The 24,358-nt window shown below is 26.9% G+C and overlaps 2 protein-coding genes and 1 non-coding gene across 3 annotated transcripts; 1 reads left to right on the top strand and 2 right to left on the bottom strand.

Annotated features, from left to right (window-relative positions):
- Positions 1 to 1,891: 1,891 nt before the first annotated feature.
- On the bottom strand, positions 1,892 to 5,668 carry LOC127251284 (uncharacterized). Its single transcript, XM_051274927.1, has 5 exons — positions 5,178 to 5,668; positions 3,764 to 3,956; positions 3,611 to 3,675; positions 3,325 to 3,535; positions 1,892 to 2,326 (listed from the first exon to the last, which is right to left on the bottom strand). The coding sequence occupies exons 1-5, from the start codon at positions 5,483 to 5,485 to the stop codon at positions 1,949 to 1,951; spliced, it is 1,155 nt and encodes a 384-aa protein (XP_051130884.1). The 5' UTR covers positions 5,486 to 5,668; the 3' UTR covers positions 1,892 to 1,948.
- A 3,070-nt stretch (positions 5,669 to 8,738) lies between these two features.
- On the top strand, positions 8,739 to 8,810 carry TRNAG-UCC (transfer RNA glycine (anticodon UCC)). Its single transcript has one exon. It is a non-coding gene; the product is annotated as a tRNA-Gly (tRNA).
- Positions 8,811 to 10,273: 1,463 nt separating this feature from the next.
- Positions 10,274 to 14,686, bottom strand: LOC127251290 (probable protein phosphatase 2C 38). The gene is made up of 5 exons (XM_051274932.1): positions 14,153 to 14,686; positions 13,487 to 14,031; positions 12,344 to 12,711; positions 11,491 to 11,730; positions 10,274 to 10,781 (listed from the first exon to the last, which is right to left on the bottom strand). Exons 2-5 carry the CDS (start codon positions 13,821 to 13,823, stop codon positions 10,563 to 10,565), a joined length of 1,164 nt encoding a protein of 387 aa, XP_051130889.1. The 5' UTR covers positions 13,824 to 14,031; positions 14,153 to 14,686; the 3' UTR covers positions 10,274 to 10,562.
- Between the last annotated feature and the right edge of the window lie 9,672 nt (positions 14,687 to 24,358).

Here is a 24,358-nt window from a genome sequence, read left to right as displayed (position 1 = left end):
AATGAAACTATGTATGACAACTAAAAATGGTAAATAAATTTTTTTATTATTTAGTGAAAGTGTGTAAAATAATATTGTTAATTCAACTAAAAATGGTAAATAAATTTTTTTTATTATTTAGTGAAAGTGTGTAAAATAATATTGTTAATTCAAGTATAAAAGAAATAAATATGTTTTGACATTTATATATGTATTCTATATTTTTAAGTGAGAAATTAAAAAAAAAACTGATAAAATAAATAAATTGAGTCGAGACGAAAAAAATATTTAATAATTAATTTACTAAAAATATAATATAAAATATACTAAAGTAAACAAACCATTTGTAGCTCTTTTTCCATCATCTTATGCTGAATCAATGGGTGTGCTTGTTTAGGTTTTCAAAATATGAACTCCAAGTTTAAGCTGCAAAATTTAAAATAAAATTTGGAAAATAGATATAATAATAATAATAATAATAATAATAGCATCCATTTAAGGATGCCAAAGTCACAAATCAAAATATATTATCAAATTATACAAACAAAAGATTTGTTTGGTTGTTGTTTGGAATTGATTTGAAATAAAATATTGATTTGAATTTTTATTTCAATAGTTGTTATCGCTGAAAATTGTCGATGACGGTCCAATAAATTTTGACCCGAAGTAAATCGAGTTTTGTGGTCTACTCAAGAAAGCATCTGAGTTTGATCATATAATAAAAATAAATCGACGAAAAAATTATGTTAGTGGACTAAAGAAGAAACATAGGAAAATTACTCTTGCAAGGAAATTGTATTGAATTGAATAAATACAAGTTCAACACAGAAAATATAAAGAAGAAAAATGAAGGAAAATAATTATGCAAGGAAAATGAATTTAAATTGCAAAACAAGAAAATAAAAAATAAAAATAGTAAAAGCAAAGAAACATAAGAAATGAAAAATGGAATATGATGGTGCTAGACTTATGCCTCCATCCTAGTTTGCTCTTTTATATACGAAATATGTCTTAACTTTCCACAAAGTATTGTAATAATATTTTTGTCAATTTTTTTTTGTGTAAAAGTAACGATGTGATGTAAAATAAAGGTATTTGCAGAAAAAATTAGAATATTTAATAAAATATTAACTTTGTAATTGGACGTTTCAAAGTAAAAATATGTAAATATTGTAAGTGAACAGAGAAAGTATATTTTATATTTTTGACACAATTCTCTATAACACAAAAAAATCACTTAGTGAACGAAGCCATTGTTTAATAATATTAAAATTTTAATTTATATGATTTAAAATTATTATTATTTATGGTCAAATAATACAAAATAAAAAATAATCACTTTGTCCGATTCTAAAGGTCTCATTTACTTTTGGTAAATAATATTAAAAATATCATAATATTTATATAATTTTTTGCACAAATATCACTGTAGTAGTATTACAAGACACTAATAATAGTATTTTTGCAATTTTCCTTTAATTCGTATTACGTTTTTATATAATAATTAATATTTAAAAATCAACATAAAAAGTAGATGAAATTTTTAAAGCCGAACAAAAATAGTATAGATTATCAATATAATATTTAAAATATTAATATAAAATAAATATGTTAAGATAGTTAAGGGTTTAGGGGGTTTATTTATAAATTTTAAAAATTATATAGAATAAAATATAGATAATATTTTCTTACACCCAAAAAATAGATCATACAGTTGAAAATAAAAAAATTAGAAAAATACAATTACAGGTCCAAAAAAAAAATATGTATATTGTAACTCTTACAAGTGATAGGTAAAAATAGTCTTACATTATATCCAAACAATATTTCTATTTATCTTTATATCCATCAATTCTTCCATGTTTTCAAAGATGTATAATTTTTTGTATTTAGCAACTCATAGAAAGCAAGAAGAAAAAACTAATGAAGGTTCACTATGATATGAGAAGAAACAACATACCTCTATCGGCTAATCGGGCTGTTCCGGTTTTTCGATATTTTGTTTGTCCCAATATTTCATTTCCCATCTCTTGACTTCATTCTCGGCCTTCAACATTTTAGCTCGATGAATAATGAGTTCTTTACGACTGAATGGTGGAGGCAATGCACATGGAATCGAATCGCTTGGAGTCTTCTCCAACGATTCTTCCATGAACTTTCGTGCATTTCCATCTGCCGTGCACACCATTGCTTCTGCGCAAAGCTCGGTGGCATTGGGTCGAATGCTAGGCTTGTACTTCAAGAGCTTTGCATATTCGGTTAGAAGATGGAACATGTAGTCGTAGACGTATTCCATCTTTAAATCCTCTTGGATGAACCGACTCCCGGCTTTGCCAATGTTCTTCGCCTAACAACCATGGATTCCAGAAGATAATAAGCATAAGCTGAATATCGTGATTCTAGATCAATAAAAATAAAAATAAAAAAATCATTCACTATGATCTTAATCTCAAAAAAAAAAAAAAAATTTTGCCACGTAGATTACCTTAAAAATTAGCTGTCAGTCTGTTTTCATATTAGTGAACACTAGCAATATTTTTTCACATAGAAGGTATATCGCATTAAGTATACATGGACAACACATAACAAATCGGCATATAAGATAGTTTATGTTAAAATATAATGTAAATACAACATATATGACAATAATTAAGACAATTCATGACACTATTAAGCTCAGCACATATAACATGTTAGTACAACATTGAGCAGTTAATTTATATTAATATAATACAATAAAATATATGAACTAACAATATATAGTAATAGTTCATGCGCCATTATTGATCTAAGCATATATCACATATTAGCAGATATACATTACATAATTTATTTTAATATAACACAATACAATATATGAACCGACAATTCATGACAGTAGTTCATATTACATATCATCATTGATCTAAGCACATATTACATGTTATTAAAGTATTTTGTCCGTCTCAAACATACTGCAACATTTTCTTTTTAGTCTGTACCAAACATCTTGTAACATTTCTATAATAGAAAATAATTAAATATATTTAATTCATACCCCACACTTTATTCTATCACACCACTCAAATAAATATACATTTTTTCCTATTTAATACTATCCATCTAAATTCTCAATGTTGCACTATGTTTGAAACGGAGAGAGTACAATATAAGATATATAATTGAAACACATGCTAATGATATACACAGTATATATTGTTTCGACAACAAACATGCATTGTGTATACCATTACAAACTACTGACTCAGTCTAATCAACAACAATTCAACACTATAACCAATCCAAATGTAGAATGAACATATTATATCTCGGTCATTGTTTAGTTTTCTCCTCTAAAAGAATTACCTTTTCCGGGTGATTGTTTCCCCATTCAACAGCGAATTTCAGGGACCGGCATTTATCTTCATCTCGGACAGGCCAATAATGCTGCTGAGGAACCATGCTTCTTACGAAGAAATCATACCACCGTGAGGTCATTAGTAAGGTTGGAGAGTCGCAGGCCAAAATATACTTTTCACTCACAGACCATCCGTATCCTTCTATATAAATTTTATACCTGTAATGTGCATACCTTTATATCGAATTCTTGCATCAATAGGACACATAGATTAAATTACAACTAATAGCTTACCGATGAGTGCACTGGTCTTGAAGATTCGATTGTTTGTATCCACTTTCAGATTCTGCTAACCAATTCTGAGAAATAAACAAAAAATATTCTTACAAATTCAAAGATCTAGAGATATTTAGCGTAGAAGGTTAAGCAGTTGATAATGAGTTTTACTTGAACATAGAGGCGTGCATTCCAGTCGTTTTGATTGGTTGCATTGCATTTCATAAGGTCACCTCTCCACGGAGCAACCTCGGGATTGCCTTTCCAATAGGCATAGGGTACCCTGTCCTCCCATTTTGTTCTTTTATTCCCTTCTTTTATGTCTTCCAGCAAGCTTTTCCATGGCTTTATATTTATCTCTGCCCTACACAGACACAGTAAATGAAAGAAACATGATGAAACTACTTTTTTAAAGGCATGAAGTATATGTACTTACAACACTGAGAAGATGAAGTTCAGCTAATTTAGTAACAAAATTACAACAAGTTCAAACAATAAATAGTGGGCGTGCAATAGGTAAACCTCCGGAACTAAAAAAAGTTTCAAACAATAAATGTGCATGTCAAATGTTTGGGCTATTGTGACATAATATTCAATATGGTGGCGGGCTACTGATAGCACAATGCATATACATGGACAACACATAACAAATAAGCATACATGCATGCACAATTTATGCTAATAATACAAATGTGTGACAATAGTCTGCGCAATCCATGTCACAATTGATCTCAACACATATCATGTTAGCATAACACATACAAACTACACATTTAATGTTAATATGATACATTGCAGCATTGATCTAAAAACACACGACACATATCATATGTTAACACAACATAATATATAATTTAATAATGTATAAATGACAAAACATACTAATGAGATACACAACATTCAACAACAACCATATATTGTATATATCATTACAATGTATTGACTGGGGTTTGATAACTTGATTAACCCAAACATAAATAAGCTCAAGTCTAATCAAATTCCATTGAAGACTTCTGCCTTTTACAGTCAAGCTAAATTAAGCTCAGCTCCACTCCAGTTGTGGAGATCAATCAAACACGGTGCTGAATTACACAATACAACGGCACACAACACAGTGACACACATTATAGGACATACAACACATAATTTACGTCAACATAATATAAATACAACAAAGAAACAATACATTGACATAATCACATAGAACACATGCTATAATTGATTTCATATTAAAAAATTATATATAGTCATACATGCTAGCCGAGAAAATCAACCCCATAACCATCCCTGATCAATCAACTTGAATTGACCTAAACAATATAAGTTGAACAACCTAAGAAAACAACTTGATTAGGATTCTCCCCTAAATTTAAGAACTTAAAGCTTATTACCTATTATCATCACGCATTGAAACTTCTATGCAACCTAAACTAAATGATCTGAACCACAATTTAAAAAGTCAGTTATGTGCACATCTAACCCTAAATTTCTTCCCATAAATCACTGAATTAAACAACCAATGCTCAAACAACTCAGAATGAAACAGAGAAACAGTTAAACGAAATATAAAGGAAAAGAGAATTACCATCCCCAAAACGACCAATCAGGGAACACGATATCCAAGCTCTCCCAATCCGAGCCGTACCGGAACAGCGGCGGCTGCTCCGACCCATCCTTCCCATACTCAATCTCCGGCAAGACCGGCCGGTCATCGCAGTCGAACATAAGTTCCAAATCCGGCAATTTTCCAGGATATCTCCTCATCAGCTGCACGATTCCCCACGCCGTGAACAAAGCTCGCGTCTGAATCGACTCTCGGAACGTCTCCACGTACATTCTCCCGTCCAAGACCGTTAGGCGGAAATGCGCCGTAAGCCGCGCAGCTTCCACCATCTTCTCCGTGATTCCGGTGTTCCTCCAGTAGCGCAGGTCGTAGTGAATCCATCGGAAGTACTCCGGACAGACTGAATTGGTGGAGGCATTCGGCGAAGGCTCGTGGATTTTGGGAGGATCTCTTGGCGTCGGGCATTTGCTGGTAGGACTCCATTGGGAACAATCCAGAGGAAGCTCGAACTTATTTATAGGTCCTCCATACGACGTCGTTCCATTCGCTGAGATGGAGATTTCCCGCCGAATTTCATAGGAACGACGACTTGCATAATTTGCCTGCAAATTCATTTATTAAAAAAATTAAAAATTAAATATAAAATATTATATTTTATTTTATGAATATTTATATATTTTTCTTCCAAATTATACAATTAAAAAGAATATATTATTAAAATTTTAAACCGAAACAATAAAAATAAATATGTCATGTATTTCATAGATATAGATAATATTTTAACAATAATATAAGCAAATCATATTCTATTATATAACATATAATAATAATAATAATGTAATATATCTGTAATAAATAGAAACCTATAATTAATAATTTGAAATATTATGTTAATTTATGTTTATATATATATTTTTATTACTATTTTACTAAAAATCATTGTATTGGATTAAGTTGCCATAAACACTTATATTTTGGATATTTTTTAATTATATTTGAATAAGTAAAAATTTTGAATTCAAATGAAATATTAATACAATACAAAAAAGTGACTGAGTAATATCACAGTAAATATTGACTTGATAATACTTTAAAAAGGTAAAAATATATATTTAAATTTAAATTTAAAATAAAAAATTAATTTCAAACAAAAATCAAATAATAATTTGAAATTTAAATACAAAATGCCGTTTAAATTAAAATTTATATTCAAATGCTAACAAAAAAAAAAAAAAAAAAAATCTATTTCTTTGAATTTTTTTTTTCATTGAGTTTAAATTTTAAATTTTTCAAAAATAAAATACTTTATTGGGTGTGTTTGTTTGGGGGATTGGATTTTAATTTCACTGTTCATCCAATTTTTTCTCCAAAAAAACATCAAATCAAACATCTATTTTTTATTTTTTATATTATACTAAAAATCAATTTTACATTCAAAACATCACATCAACCGTCTGTTTATATCACATCATGCAACTATTCAAATTAATAATTTTTACTATTCAAATCCCAACTCAAAATTCAAACCCCAAGAGTATATATTTATATATTTTTCTTCTCTAAAATACAAACCAAATATTATTTAATAGTGAAATTGGAACATCCAAACTCAATTCAATCGAATATATATATATATATAATCTAAATAAGTAAAAAATAAATAAATAATTACCGTGAAGAGGAAGAAAACAATAGAAAGAAGCAACATGAAAGACAAAATCTTGATCGTCCAATCCAACACTCCCATAAATGAACGGCTGCGATGAGCAGCGCTGTGCCGATGCCTTGCGGAGCTGTCTCCGGTGGACTTTCCCATAGCTTCTCCGGCGTTATCTCCACCTTAAACTATCCGAAATACATACATATATATATAGATATACATACAGACGTATTTGTATGTATATGTACGTATACGGTAGAAATATACGTTCTTCAAAAGTTAAAAGAGTGGCGCCTCTATTTATATTGTTCTGTATTGGGTTTGTGGTTTTGTGATGGGCCCGGCCCGGAATTTGGATGTATAAATAAATAATTGATTTTATTTAAATAATAAAAATAATAATATAATCTTATATAGGTGCCTTTACTCGTTACGATCGATAAAACTATTTTATCCAATTTAATCTTATATTTATTTTTATAATTATATGGATTTGGAAGATAATTAATTTAATCTTTTTTTTTCTAATATTATTTAATACTACTTAATAAAATATTTAAATTACTTTTTTTCTTAAGCAATAATAACAAAATATAATACAAATTTATAATTTTGAGATAAACTTAAGATATTTAATAAATAATTTAAAATATTACTACTATATTAAATTATATATGTTACAACAATATCACAAAGAAATTTCAATATATTATTTTATGTTAAAAGGAAAAAAATATAGTATAAAATAATTATATAATTTAAATAAAATTATAATGGATATTTTGGTAAAAAAAAATAATCATATTATATAATTAAATTAAATTATATATGCTACAAAAATATCACAAATAAATTTTAATATATTATTATATGTTAAAAGGAAAAAATATAGTATAAATAATTTTGTAATTTAAATAAAATTATAATGGATATTATGGTAAAAAAATATATATAATCATATCATATAATTAAATAATATAAACCTAATATAATTTTATTTAATATTTAATAAAAAAAATAAACATTATACTAATTTATCTATTGATTAAATAACCCATCAAAATAATCCTAAAATTATAACCCAATCCTTACATCCTATAAGTATTATCTAGGTTCAATGAATCCGCTTCTCACTTCTCAAAGATTTTTTCTTATTCTTTTCTAGGTTGTGTTTGTTACGGAATTGTAAAACATTTTTATATTCATAAATTTTCTATGTCAATAATTATTAAATATTGTTTTTTTTTTAAAATTAAATTTAAAATTAATTTTATATTTAAAAATATATATATTAATAACTATTTATATTATATCAAATAACAATTTAAAATAAAAACTAATGGTTTGCTTGGTTTTGATTCGAATTTTGGTTATTTTATTTTATTTTATTAAATTTTAATTTAAATAAAATTTTGATATAAATAGTATTTTATAAAAAAATATATATATTTATATTGAAATAGTGGAACCGAATATTAATTATTTTTTTATTAAAAAAAATATTTTTTACTTGTAAAATTTTGATTTTGAATTTTAATTTTAAATAGTAAAATAATTATTAAAAATCAAAATCCCACAAATAAATATTTAATTAAGATTTTGGGATCACAATTTTAGAATAATACTCCCTCCGTCCCAAATACAGTGTCTGCTACACCGTAGACACTATTTTAGGAGGGGTGTAATTAGTAGATAATTAAAAATGTATTAGTGAAATAATTATCCTATAATATAAATAATTATAAATTAAAATTAAGATAACTAATTATTTTAATTAAAAAATTTAAAATGAGATTAAACTATGTAATCATTTTCCAAAAAAGGAGAGTGACATGGTACGTGAGACGGAAAGAAATGGCAATGTGGATATAGTATCTGGGACAAAGGGACTAATATATAAATTGTCAAAATTATCTAACAAGGCGTTTGTAGTCCAACGGTTAGGATAATTGCCTTCCAAGCAATAGACCCGGGTTCGACTCCCGGCAAACGCAGATTTTGAACCATTTTTTAGAGTTATTAAATAAATATTGAAAAAAAATAATTTTGTCCACACAATTAACTAACTAAATTAAGAATTATGTTTGGATTTTAATATTTTATTAACACTGTCAAATCTTCCGTCTTCTAATTACTTTACAGTTTTAGTTCCTCATTTGAAAAACTTCCGCCATCATTTCTGTGTAGCTACACGCTTCCATTGCTGCTTCGCGATAAGTTATACTCTACGTTCTTTGCGCGCAGGTAAATTATATGTTCTTCAATTTATGATCATTTTGAATTTTTTAGCTTTTGCGCTGTTCCGAGGTGTAATTTTTGTTTATTCGCAGTTTTGAGTTGGGACTGTGGAGTTGGAGTTCAGTGTGAGGGAATTGGGTTTTGATTCGTTTGTAAGTGTTTATTTTTTCGAATTTTGATTTTTGGAGATGAATATTGCACTCTAGGCTTGCTGAATTCTCGATTGGATGCGATGATTGGGGAGAACATGAAACGAGTTGTACTATTGCTCATGCATTTTTGTAGGTTTTGTTTATGCAATCAATATGTTGATATATGGAAATTCCTTCACGAAGGGGAGAAAATACTGTTCATACGAAGGGATTTAGCTCGATATTGATATTTGTGTGGTGGTAAGATAATGATACGCAGTGAAAGGAAGCATTTATTGGATTTTATTTTCGATGGGCGTGAATGAGTGTTGTTGTTGCCATATTTTAGATATAGTTTAAGGTTTAAATTAGATTTATATAGTAACAAATACCATATGTCATTGTTACAAACACATGTTAGTTTCTAATAAAAACTTGTGTTGTTTCTTTATTTTATGGGTGTTAGATTTGGACGGTGCCAAATTAGCACCATAATCTTCCCTATATATATATATATATATATATATATTATAACACAATTATTTTGTTATGTAATTCAACTAATTTATACTCACCCGTCCACATATTTATATCTCGCTACTTTCACATGGTCCTTATTTTCTATTTTCGTCCATTCCACATAATTTGTTCATTCTTTTTGGAAATATAATTATACACTTAATCTCGTTTTAAATTTTATAATTTTTTTAATTTTAATTAAACTATTTAGTTATCTTCATCTTAATTCACAATTATTTTTATTATACAATAATTATTTTTACTAATACACTTCTTAATTATTTACTAATTACATTTATACTTTCTGTTCAATTCATAAGTATGAATTTCAAAATTATATATTTATAGGTATATATTTCACTTGAAGTGAACGGTAATAATCAAAATGTCATTATTTTTTTTCTAATTATCCAATTATTATTTTTTTTATTATACCAAAAACAAACCTAAACATTCGGACGAAGATAGTATATAATAAATCTATACTGCAATTCCATGACTCATTACACAGTGATTAAACAGATCCTTTACACATCTTTCAATAATACAATTTGTAAAAATAAATTCATCACAAGATCATACTAATGCAAAAATAGTCATAATTCAATCTTAGCCATAGTCAAAAGAAAAGAAGAGTGTAAATTCCCCTGTTTCATATGCCAGTTAGTTAGTTAGTTACTTTAACCACAAACTTCATACAAAAACACTCTCCCCAGCATAATCATCAACCACATTTGGGATTTTCCTCATAAAACTCACCTCTACACTTTCTCTTGATGATCAATCCCACAAACAAAAGAAATAAAGAAACACATAAATTCGATACAACACGATTCGACGAGAATCTCTGGTATTAAATCACCAGTCAGCCCGGGAGCTTTCCCCGGCTTTAACCGAAACAGAGCTGGACGAACTATGACTAATTAAATGGGAGTCGAGAAAAAGCACAATCACCGATATGTCATCATGGAAATGTCTTCTGACACCTCGGTCGATCTTCACTAGGTCTGAATATCTCACCTCCCGTTTCTTTGCCGCTTCCTTCAGCGCTGCTTTCACGAGCTTTCTTGCAATGCCCTGTAGAATGGGAGAAGTTTTGTCAAAATATAAGGGAACAAATACATCTACATGATTCCCGATTAATATTATAGTATTATATACTCCCTCCATTCATGATAACTATGCAACTTTGTTTGGACACGAAGACCAAAAACTAATGGTATTTCAATATAAAAGTAAATAGATAAAATAGAGGTATTATAAAAAAATTATCAAGAAGTTGATAAAAAAAGTAAGGTATAAGTAGAAAAATATAGTGCAAAAATAGTTATTGTTTGTTAAAGTAGAGATAAAAACATGGTGAATGTATAAATTTTTTTCATATAAATAAACTATGCACTGAGTTTAGCGAACAATAGAAAAAGAAAAACTGACATAATTATCCGGAAAGGAATTAATACATGCACACCAATATATATAATACCTATTCGCTTCCCGAAAGTAAAAAAATGTTATTTTTATATCACTGATATGCTTTTCCTTACACCTAACATAAAAACAACTTAACCTAAAAACACTAAGTGAACACACCCTAAGCATAAACACCTCTCTACGACTTTATAAGAATTTCAAATTGCCCCTTGAGCAAAAAACCTTGAGCGAAAAAAGTGTTTTGGGTGGTTTTTCTTCCTCGGTAGGTTCTTTTTCTGAATATGAATTCAATATAAGGCTAATTCGTAGTTTGCACAGTAATGAATACATTTTTATTTAATTTTTGCATACGTACATTGCGGGAAGAAGAGCTGTGGACAAGCTCAACCACCTCCTGGTTGCTGAGGTGCTCCCACAGCCCATCCGAAGCAAATACAACAAATGAATCCTCGGGTTGAAGCTGTTGTACAACTATAGAAGGCTCGGCTGAAAGGATTGGTTTTTCAAAAGGTTCAGGGAGTAGGAATTTTGGCAACAATGGTGGTTTATTAAACTCCGGTCTCTTCAAGTACGCGTCTCCGATTGACCTTGAAACCTATAATGGCACTGAAAATGTATTAGCAACATAAAAAATACTCATCTTTTGAATATACCTAGTCGAAAACCTTTAAGATAGAAAAGATTCTAAGATTGGCGACAAAAGATGATTTTCGGGTACACTCCTAGAAAAGGATGTTGACAACTCGACGGATCCTACAGCATTAATAATTTCAAGCAAATTTACGAAATTAAGGGTGTTAATGGCATTCTCGAGGTCATTTTCACTCTACACAATCTGTAATTCATAATTCATTCACAATACCACATTAAAACATACTCCCTCCATCCGAATCAAAGGTACTCATTTGACCTTTTGCACATAGATTTAAATTTAGTATTTTATAGAGATATGTACTGTAATAGAGTAATGTAAAATTTATTTTACCTTCGGCATTAGTGGAATTAAAAGAATATAAACAATAAAGCAACGGGTATTTGGACCTACGAAAATGACAAAATAGATATTTTTGACTCAAGCCGGAGGAAGTAATTTTTCATTAACAAAAATTTAAAAAAAAAAAAGAAAATTTCAAATTCAAAACACCCTAAAACACTCAAACTTACCGTAATTATTCGGATAACGAGAAGATATTAGGACAAGGAATCACCTGAATAATGCCTTTGACGCGCCAAACCTGGTGCTTTAAAACAACAATTTGCGGATCGTCCGGATGCAAAGATTGCAGCTCCTCCCGAACAGATTTCAAATTTGCATTGTGTTCGTCCGATAGTTGAACAGCTAGGATCTGTTTTCCAGCCCTTTCTTGTTTGCCCAACACTGCTCGGGAATCTCCTGCATTTGCCACGTACAAAACGCCGCAGCAGACGATGCCCACCAAACAACATGACCCTACAGATGCCATTCGTGGGATAATTTCCCATTGCCTTCGAACCTGTGAAAGAAGCTCCTCTTCAGTTGCCAAATACGCTCTTTTTATAACATTGGCCGACATTTCTTGATCAGCTGATGTAAACTCTGCATCACGAATAGCTTTCAAGTGAGTAAACATATTGCACTCCCTAAATTAAAGCTTTTCATAAAGAAAAACATGTAATTAATCATCGACTAGCATCATTTGGACTATGTATTCAATAGCATCAAGTGTTTCTCCACATTACTAACTTATTTATCTTAAGTAGACATAGTTACCCGATAGCATACATATATATATATACGTATCTAGATTTTATACAACCTCTAATTAATTAGTTTCGGCTAGAGATGCATCGGCAAATTGATTTTTACAAGCCCTAATTTGTACAAATTTCGAAAAGAAGCTTAAAACGCCAACGAAAAATTTGTGCGCCATGTAATTTGCACTGATTAATCAATATGATGGTTTCTTAATGATTCTTTTAAAGACATTTCATATTTCATGGAAAACTAATAAACTCGACTTCCATTACTGTCAACTCAAAAGGAAATCGAACATAAACAAAAGCAATAAAGTATAAAGATCAAAGAAGCTCAAAACGCCAACAAAAAAGTCGACTTCCATTACTGATTAAAAACTATGATGATTCCTAAGATGATTTGTTGAAAACATTTCATATTTCATGGAAAACTAATAAACTCAGCTTCCATTACTGTCAACTAAAAAAGAAATCGAACACAAACAAAAGCAAATATGTACAAAGGTCAAAGATAAATCCATAATTTCCTAAAGTGAGAAAATAATGAAAACCAATTGAATAAAAAAAGGTAGCACAATATATCAAAACAGGGATACGATACAATAGGATAGCCATACTTTTAATATTTTCGAAAAGGTGCGAATTGATAAAGCGGGCAGCCTCCGGACCAGCATGCCCATCATAGATTCCAACGAATGTCCCTTGCGGACCCGACTCAGAAAAACTCATCGGTCCCGACTCAAGCTGGCTGTAATCCTCTAATTCAGCGTTCGCCTGAATTACTGCCATCGAAAATTCACCATGAACATGGTGACCTAAATCTCTGCACCACAACAAACCATCCACTTCATCACCAACGTTCCCTTCTTCTGAGCTGCAACTTTCCCTTTCGAATTCGGGTGAATTCGGCCGCCAACAAGGGGCTACCAATTTTCGCCATGAATGGGATACCATTGCTTTAATCAACAAATAACGAATGATCTTCTTGTTTCCAACAAACTGTAGCCCTAATTCTCAAAGCTGAATGAAATTCACAGCTTTATGAGGAAAATTTCCCCCAAATCCAAGCAGCAATTAGCCCCTTTTGAACCCTAATTTCAGAGTCACGCCATATTATCATTATCCTTTTTCTTTTGCAGATTGTTATCCAGCCATCATCAATCTGTATAAATCCAATTACATAATATATATATGTATATATATTTTAAAAAAAAAAGAAAAAGAAAAAAGGAAAAACTCAATCAACATAATCCTATTCGAAGAAATTCGAAAAATGGAAATACCTTCAACCAGAGATGTTCAATCCAGACGGAACCAAAGTCTCAAAATAGGAAGATTTGCAGCTAACATCGACAATATTTCCACCAAATTCAGCAGCAACCGATCTATCGCAACCCTAATTTCATCGCAGAATTTGCAATTTCTTATCCAAAAGCCGTCAATCTGAATAAACCCTCAAACCATTTCATTCAAAAGCAAACTCAATCGACGAATTCCGCGAATACAAAATCGCATCAACAGAAAACATTCAAGCGAAAAACAAAATGCTCTGCAACAAATCGCCCGCAAAAGACATCCGCAAATCAAATTAACGAGGAAAGGAAGGAAGAAAACAATCGCGGCATAATTAAATTGAATAAAGAAAGAGCAGGTCAGCAAGGAATGCCGGACGGGATTAATTTGAAAGGGGTTGAATTGGGTTTATGGAGATTGGAAGATTTGGCGCATTTATAGGGCGGATTATATATATATTATTATGTAGGGCATAGGTAGAAATTTCCATGGAAGAGGAGCTTACTGCTGGGAGGGTTCTTGCTTGCTTTGACCAACGAATAAACCACAAAACACCATTTTAGGCAACTTTTTCTCATATCTTATTACCTGTCTTTTCCTTTACAAAATTTAGATGAAAAACAGTTTGGAAAAATATATATATGGAATATAATATTTTTAAATTAATTGTAATTTTTTCATAATATAAAAATAGAAACAAAAATATAAGTAAACATTATTTTATTTTGAGAAACAAAATAAATTTGGATGTCTTTTTTTTTTTACATAAGTTTTATTTATTTTTTTTAAAATTTACTATTTATATATATTTTTTCATAAAATATATTATTTAAAAAAAAATTCAAATCCAACTAAACACAACTCTTGAAAATATTATTATTATTTTTAAAAATATTTAATTGAGGTTGGTTTTGTTCTAAAATCTAATCCGATTATTATTATTATTATTATTATTATTTATTATTATTGAATAAGAGAAAAAAGTTGGTAATTATGGGTTCATGATTTATCGAATCTATTGAACTATTTGAGATATATGTTGAACCATAAATTAAATTTATTGAACTAGATGCTATACACTATACTATATATACTTGATCTTTTTTATAAAAAAAAATCTACTTAAAATTACATATATATACCATTTTTTTATTTACTTTCCTTTACACCATTTCTCCTAAAAATAGTATAACTGCTTATTTTATTATTATTGTTATATATAAAAAAATATATAATAAATTTAATTAGAAAAATATTATTAAAGGTGAAAAGTTTTAAAAAAATATATAATATATCGTTCATATTGTATCAAAATCTTTATTATAAAACATCATACTATTAGTATATTATAGTTTTGTATAACTGTTCACTGTATCTATTATTTTTTAACTTCCTCCAATATTTTCTTTATCCAAATTAGATTTGTTTTCGTTCATAAACAATCCTGGGCCGGATGGGTTGATCCTTCGGGTTGGACCGCCACTCTTTATTGGACCTGAAAATTAGGGAATAACAGACAGTACGATGGGATATTAAAATTTGTATATAGTAAATTTTTTGATACTGGATAATTCAATATGATATCGGTCTATGAACTTTTCTTAATGCAAAAGACTTAACTTTACTTCACTCGTTAAGTTCTTCATCGTCTATTATTGAAGTAATACAAAATATAAGTGATTAATTAATCTAATTGTTAACTTTGATTTATTTTGTTTTATATGAATGTATGATTAAAATAGTAGACAATGGAAATAGTAAAAAAATGAAAATATTTATTTTTAATTGTTCACAGAACTACTTCCTTAGTCTAAATCAAAATTATTCATTTTGTCAATTTTGTCTGTCCAAGTCAACAATATCCGTTTTATTTTTTTAGTAAATGTATCTCTAAATGAGTTCTCTTTCTTTGAAGATTGTAGCAATATTCGATCTTGCGGTCATTAATCATCCTACCACGCCAACTCAATTATAAGTATTTTTTGTTATTTCAAAATGAAAACATTCATTTTAATATACACTTTAATGATTAAATATAAGGGTAAGAAAGAGATATAAATATGAATCTTTATTGAACAAGTACAACGAAACAAACTTTACATTATGTAAGAATATTATGAATTTCTTTGGTTGTATTTTGTTATATTTTAGGAATACTAAAATTTTGAATTGAAATGCTAATTGTTTAGTGTTATAATATGTATTTAGAAAAATAAATAATAAAATATTTTTTTTAAAAAAAAAAAAAAAAATTTTTTTTTTTCGTTATGTAAATTTATTTTCATTTTTTTTCTTTGGTTGCATATAAATTTATTTCTATTTTCTTTTTAAGTAAAAAGAAATACAACTTTTGTTTTTTTTACTTTTTCTTTACTTTAAAAAGTAAATTTTTTTTAATCTATTTTTCTTAAAATCTATATCCGGTCAAATGAATATACAATTAGATGACGAATGAAGTAGTATTATTGTAAATTAATTGCGAAACAAAAAAAAGGTTTGAAAACACAATCAATCAAGCCTATGGTTGTGTTCTTCTAAGATTTGTTTGTCTAATAGTTATAGTTTTTAAGTATTTTGTTGTTAGCCATGAAGAATTATGACAATATTATAGGAATTATGTTTTTTGTTTGAATTATTTGACTTTTATTGTGTATATGTTGTCTCTTATTTTTGGCTTGAAAGAACATTAGTTTTAAGAATTTTTAAGTGCAAAATTGAATGTGGAGAGGAATATATGGACATAAATGATATTTTTTTCGTCCGTCAAAATTATGTCATTATTTTTTTTTGTCATCGGCTAAATTTATGTACAATCCAGCTATAGTAAATATTTTTATTCATTCATAATATTAACAAATAATAACTCATTTGCTATTATTTTTTACTTACTCTACTATTTTTTATCAATCAATTAATAATTTTTATTTTATAATATTCCTCTTTTATTTTTTACTTCTTTCACTTTAATATTAAAATATTAGTATTATTTTTTAATTTTTATATCTAATCAATCTATATGATTTTACCGGATGAATTAAAAAAGTAATTATTCTTTTAAAAAATTAATTTATTTTACACCAAGTTGATGTCGAGTACATAAAAGTTGACAAAATAAATATACTTTTCTAACACTAAACTAGTGTTTAATTTATTGTGTATTATTGTTATTGTGTATTTGAATCTATTTGATATAAAAGTAAACAAATTATTTACATTTCACATCAATGTAAAATAGTGTAAATGCCATAAAACAACTTGTTGTTCACTCTTTCTTTTTTTTTTTAAATGACGTGGGAATCCGCAGCCGCTACCCGAAAATGCACACTGGATAAATATTCGGCCGAACCTAATACCCTACAAATTAGGCCTGACGAAAAAATCACACTAGACAAACCATGTGTGGCAGGTGACATGAGGCGTCGGGGTTTATTAATAGGTTTATTAATCTCTAAAACTCATTGAAATTTTTTGGGAATAGTTAAGGAATTTAATCAACATATGAACAATAGATTGGTAATATTAAAACTAAATTAATATAAATCATAACATATGTTGTATGGATTATTATCATCAACTTATACGTTGCATTTATATTATTTTATATTATATCTTGTATTGTCAGTTTATATTTAATATATTGTCTTGTCTATATTTTTATATATTGATTAGAACTAATAACACCTTAATCGCTCCCAAACAAAAATACACATTATTTTTACAAATTTCTTTTGCAACTTTGCATTTCAAATCTATCTAGAATTTTTTTTGCTAAATGAGGACCCATAAAGTGTGTGTTTTTATTTTCATTTTTATTTTGTTTGTCCAAAAAAAAATTTAATACGATTTTCAATGTATATTTTATCATCTTACAAAAATCAATATTTAATATAAAATTTTATTTTTTATATTACGAACACAATTCATTGTGCCTTATATATAAAAAAAAATTATTCAAATTAAACAAACATTGTATGTTTTAATTTAAATAAATAGTAGTTTGATTGATATTTTGTGAGATATAATCATTTTTTTTTAATAGAGAATCATAAAAATTATATAGCAAAAAAATGAAACGAAAATATAAAGTGAATAGAGCCAATTATTTAAATATACTTATATTAATACTAAAAATGTCTTTGCACTTATTTTTTGATTTTGAATTTAAATTTTAATTTAAATATTATTTTGACGTAATTTTTATAAGGAAAACTAATTATGCATTTTTATTAAAAATGGTAATAGTTTAATAGATAGTATTCTGATGTGATTTTATGAACAAAATTTGTGCATTTTTATTGAAAATTGAATATTTTTTTTTGGTATTTATTAACAATATTTTTAAATATTGAATAAACATTTTTTTTTTCACAAAATATTCCATATTTTACTCCGTTCTAAAAGTCCTAAAATGATAAATGAGACTATTTTCAAGCAAAGTCCAATTAAAGTCCAGAAATGATATATAGTGTCAATACGAGACTAAAAATTAGTTTACTTTATATTTTATATTACTGATACTATTTTTATATCTCACATAAAATAATTTCAAATCAAAACATTGAACAAACAAATCTTGTTATTTTTTAATTTACTATAAAAGCTATTTGGATTAGGATATGGAGATTTTTAACTTCTCGAAGCTAAAGGTAGGTGACTTAATTGCTCCCCGGGGTCTTCGTTTTTTCAATAGTTACACTCATTTATGCATCAAATATAGAGTTTGTTTAATTGAAATTTTGTATTTTATTTTTTTAAAAAAACATTTAATTGAATAGTAATTTAGCCACGAGAGTTTGTTTGGTTTTCATTTGAAATTTTGAATTGTTGATTTTAATTTTAATTTAAATAGTATTTTGATATAATATTTTGTCAGAAAAAATAATATTCCATCGGTCCGCTTCTAAAGGTCGCATTTAACTTTTGCGTCATTGTATTTAACATTAAAAATGTCCTTATATTTGAAATATTTTTTTTTTGTACAAATGTTCTTCTATTAGTATTTTTGTAATTTTTTTTAATTTGTACTATATTTTGATATAATAATTAATATTCAAATATCAACACGCAAAAAATAAATGAGAGCCTTGAAGCCGGATGGAAGTAATATATTTTTATAAAAAACTATGTAAACTAGAAACCAAATATATATCATTATTGCAATTATTATTATTAATATTGAATAATTTGTCCGTACTAAAATCTATTTTTTATAGGATATTTTGTGTGACTTTATTTAACACAATTTGTGCTTTACTTGAGAATATATGCATAAAGTTGTATACATTGACTCATTCAACATTTTTATAACTCATAATGATAATATGCTATTATTAAAAGCATCTTTAATAGTATTATATTGTAATTATATATAAGCTAACTTATTTTCTTGATAATTAATAATAATAATAATTTTGGGTCTGATTATCTTATCTTAACAAATTGATTGACTAAATTTCGTCTCGACAATTTTTTTTTACAATGCTGGGAATAGTTTTTTTTTTTACTCATACTGAAAGAACAAAGATAAAATCAGACTGATTCCCTAGTTTCCATTTCATTTAGGATTAGAAATAGGCGTAATCGGACGTATTGATCGATCGATGTAGATAGATGTATGCCGCATTGCAATTCACAACAAAATGTGTCCGAATCGGATGTGAAAGTTTTCTAAAATATCCTTAATAATATGATAAAATTATACTCCATCCGTCCAATTTATATTGTCCTAAAGTATATTTGTACGGTTTTTTTAGGTGATTGTCTTTTTGTTATGAATCGACAAATTTGTCCTTAATTGTATGGTAGAGATTAAAAGTAATAAATGAATAAAGGGTAAAAATGTAAAATTTGTGTTTAAAAAAGAAAATAAGACAATAGTTGTTGGATGTACCACATAGAAAAATAGGACATTAGTTTGTGGACGGATGGAGTATTAGATTAGCTATTAATAAAAAGCAAAATAGTCTTTTAACATTGATATTTATTAGTATAATATTATTTAATCTTACCTATAAGGGATGGATTACCATAATGGACAATATTTGAACATAACTCAACAAATTTAATAATTTCATGTACCTATATTTAATTATATTCATACTTTATAGTAAATTAGAGTTTGGTTTCTATTTTTTCATTGTGCAATTATCATTAATTTCTATAAATATATATATATTTATAAAATATTACTTTCAAATCGCGATTCATATAAAAAAACATAAATTCTCAATAAAAATCTCACAAATATCCATATATTCAATTATAGCTTTGAGGATTTATCATTATCATATTAATTGTTTCAATCAACATATGAAAATACTATAAATAATATATGATAATATAACAGACGATATAAAATATTAACATGTGCCGTTAGTTTTGTACTGTAGATTTATATTTAATGTATTATTTGATATTTATTATTGTACCATCACATAATGTCAATTATATTAAATCAGTACCGTAATTCCGCCTTTATTTATACTTTCGATTTTAATTAAATATTTTGTCAGATACTTTATAATCACAACATACATATACACTATAATCACAATATGCATTCATCCATTGCAATTCATAATAGCAATGGAACTTAGAAAGACAAAATAACATATTTAATTTTATCCAAATGATCAATGGTATTAAATATAACTTAAATTATTTTAAATTTGGTTCAATAATTTATAAAAATTTCATCAGCCTGATTTCTAAGAACTTAAAGTTTATATGATAATTTTCTCTTGAAATTAACAAAATTCGCTAACATTATGTCGTAGTTTGGAGACTATGCAACTTTCGTGACATTATTTAATGCTTTGCGAATGAACTTCTATATATATATATATATATATATTAAGTATGTTCACTCAATATTTTTCAATGGAACAATTCTCCATAAATATTATTAAAAAAATACAAACATACATACATTAATATAATATATATTTCCACTCATAAAAAGTCAACAATTCAATACAAAATATTATTTTTTATATTACCGACACAGTTCTCTATTACTATATACAAAAAATTAATTTATTTAAAAACATTGAGTGAACAAACTAATTATATACGTTATATTCTTTCAACATTATTTTTCAATTATGATTCACAAAAAAGAATAAAAAAAAATATATATTTTTTATACAAAAATCAAAAAGTAAAAAATAAAAAATAAAATCAAATGCTCATTATAATAAGTAAAAAAAGTCATCACCAAAAGTCAAAAGATCAAATATTCAATCTAAATAATATATTTTATATTTTTTACGCAACTTTCTGTATCATATACCAAAATTTATTTTATCAAGAAAACGCTCGATGAACAAAGCCTATATTCTTTTGTAAATATGAGAGAGATTTAAAAAAAAAAAAAAAAAGGTGAAAATAGCTCTATTAACTTATAATTTAATAATATATTCGCATTATTAAAAAAAAAATTCTTCGATGAAAATATTGCATTTAACACTTATTCATATCCAATATTTATTTATTTTATTAAAACAAATATTTGTTAAGAGATCACATACATGGTTCGGTATTTTAACATCCACGTCAACCAATCGAAATCGAATGAATGAAATTATTCTAGTTGTATAGAGTTCTAATTCAACTTGATTAGTTTGTCAATTGTAACCATAAAAAATCTTGTGATGGTTTGGTCCCTAGTTTCCATTTTCAAAGGCACAATGCATTTAAAGATTTGTGTTTATTACCTAATCACAAGGAAAAATGGCATAGTTCTTTCATGAAATGCATATGGTAAAATTCTTATATAGGTTAGGAATTAGGTGTTAGAATAAAAAATTATTCGAACATGCGCCGAAAACAATATAACCATATTATTTAATAGAATTGTTTGAAAAATATTATTTTTATAAAAACTGTACAATTGTATCAAACGATGAATTTTAATTGTCCCGACAAAATAGTATGATCATACAACAAGATAGATATTTTATTGATCGACTATATACATTTTTATCAAAAACTAATTTCATTTTAGTGTGTGTTTTGTTTTGTTTTATGAATTTGAGTTTTAGTTTCATACGGATTGTATGTGATATTTTGCAATAAAAAATTAATAAGAATTGCATAGTAACACCAACAAAAAAAATAAAAATAAAATAAATAATAATAATAATAATAAATCAAATATAAGAAATTAAAATAAAATAAAACTCATTTATTATTTACCAACCTCTTCTTGGAAAAACAACATATGTATTCAATTTTACTTTCAATTTTAACTATATTTTCATATTATTTATAAAATATTATTTTTTCATAAAATATCATATCAAACATTTTTTTTTTCTAACAACTTTAAAAATAATCTAAAACACCCTATCTAAACAAACTCTATCTAGTTAGTGATAAGCATATAAATTACTTCATTTGTTTCGCTCTAAGCGTAATATTAATTTTTTGCATATTGATCTATAAATATTAATTATTATATCAAAACGTAGTACAAATTAAAAAAATGGTAAAAATACTTTTATTAATGTCTTATAATACTAATATAACAATATTTGTTCAAAAATTTATACAAATATAAAAAATTGTTAATGTTAAGTATAATTATACAAAAGGTAAATATAACCTTTAGTGACAGACGTAAATAATATTACTTTATATATATATATATACACATACATGTGAGAAAAAAAATATATTTGTTGAATTAAACTACATATGTTGACTAATTAGGAAGTTTCTAACCTATTGCACAAAGTCAACTTCAAACATGAGATGTCATATCTCTCATTTAGACGCAAAAAAGGTCACTATGAAATGAGTGAAATATGTTAGAACTATATATGCCTAAACCTATATTCTATGGGTATTAAATAATTTTTAACTTTTGAACTAACTTAAAATTTTCTCTATTATAATCTACACATAAATTAATATTATTTTCTTAAAAAATTATTATTTTAATGTGGAAAATAATTAACAACATAATGATATATTAATGAATCAATAAAAACACATATTGTAATATTATTATATTTTATGCATTTTTAATTAACATATAAATATATTTTTTTTTCTTAAGTTTTACTTAAAATCTTATAAACAATTTTAATGAATGAAGAGGATTATTTATATATGATGGATGAAGTGTAATTTTAAATTACAAACACTATTGTTAATGTTAGTATATAATGCTTAATAAAGTGTGTTCTTTTGAAATTTTGGTTTCAAAATGTGAGGTTTCGATTTTAAATAATGATTTGAATATGATATTTTTTGAGAAAAAATAATATAGAAGCAAAGTCTACGGAGATTGAAAATTTGGTTGCAATGAGACACTTAAAGTGTGTTATTCTGAATTTTTTATTTCAATTTTGTGTAATATGTAGTTATCGTAATTTTTTATAGAAATATATTGTTTTTTCTCATAAAATACTATATCCAAGTTTTTATTAAAAAAAAAAAAAACTAAACTCTAAAAAAACACACAACTTGAGTTGAAACAAAAAATTGTAAAAGTTGTCGAAGAGCATATGCAATTTGCAAAATTACGGAGTTTAGATATTAAGGGGTGTGAAATTTTACACAAACTTCTTAATGGGACCGAAAAGCTCACGAACTTCAAGTAACTTTTTATTGATAAGGATACATCTTCTAAAGGTCGATTTCTAGTACAAGCTATAGGTGTGTGATCACTCCGCAAATCCAAGATAATATTGAACCAATTTGAGTTTGTTCGGAAAGATCGATAGTAATGGAGCAGCACTCTCAATTAAGGTATGGTCGAAAATTGGATTCGATCACTCTCAGTGGAACTTTAATTGAAAATATTATTCATTTGCTCACAACAGAACTAAAATTAGAAATACAATTCGCTCATTCTCCACAGAGTTAAAGTTGAAAATATGATTCACTCAATCACAAGAGAGTTAGAGTCGAAAACAAAACTCACTCATTCTCAACAAAGTTAGAGTTTAAAACAATATTCTCAAAGGAATTAGAGTTGGAATCAAAACACTGTCATTGGAAATCGAAGTGATGACACTGGCATGATGAAGACAGATATATCAAGAATAATATCAACAAATACGAGTTATAACAGGACTATAATGGAAGAATTATACCGGGACTATATTAGAATTTGAAATAAAAATTCTCTATTTCATTTCTAAGAACTTCTCCATATGTATAATAGTCTACAAATAGTCCCAATAAGT

The sequence above is a fragment of the Andrographis paniculata genome, unplaced genomic scaffold, assembly GCF_009805555.1.
Source record: "Andrographis paniculata isolate CXL003 unplaced genomic scaffold, ASM980555v1 Contig43END, whole genome shotgun sequence".
NCBI classification, from domain to species: domain Eukaryota; kingdom Viridiplantae; phylum Streptophyta; class Magnoliopsida; order Lamiales; family Acanthaceae; genus Andrographis; species Andrographis paniculata.
This window is presented reverse-complemented; position numbering and strand designations above follow the sequence as displayed.

Coding starts and splice junctions, on each gene's coding strand:
- LOC127251284 (XM_051274927.1), bottom strand. CDS start 5,485: ATGGTGGAAGCTGCGCGGCTTACGGCGCATTTCCGCCTAACGGTCTTG. Junction 3,676..3,763: donor ATGCACGCCTCTATGTTCAA/GTAAAACTCATT, acceptor TTTATTTCTCAG/AATTGGTTAGCAGAATCTGA. Junction 2,327..3,324: donor GAAACAATCACCCGGAAAAG/GTAATTCTTTTA, acceptor CATGGTTGTTAG/GCGAAGAACATTGGCAAAGC.
- LOC127251290 (XM_051274932.1), bottom strand. CDS start 13,823: ATGGTATCCCATTCATGGCGAAAATTGGTAGCCCCTTGTTGGCGGCCG. Junction 11,731..12,343: donor GCGTCAAAGGCATTATTCAG/GTGATTCCTTGT, acceptor GTGCCATTATAG/GTTTCAAGGTCAATCGGAGA. Junction 10,782..11,490: donor ACAGCTCTTCTTCCCGCAAT/GTACGTATGCAA, acceptor CCCATTCTACAG/GGCATTGCAAGAAAGCTCGT.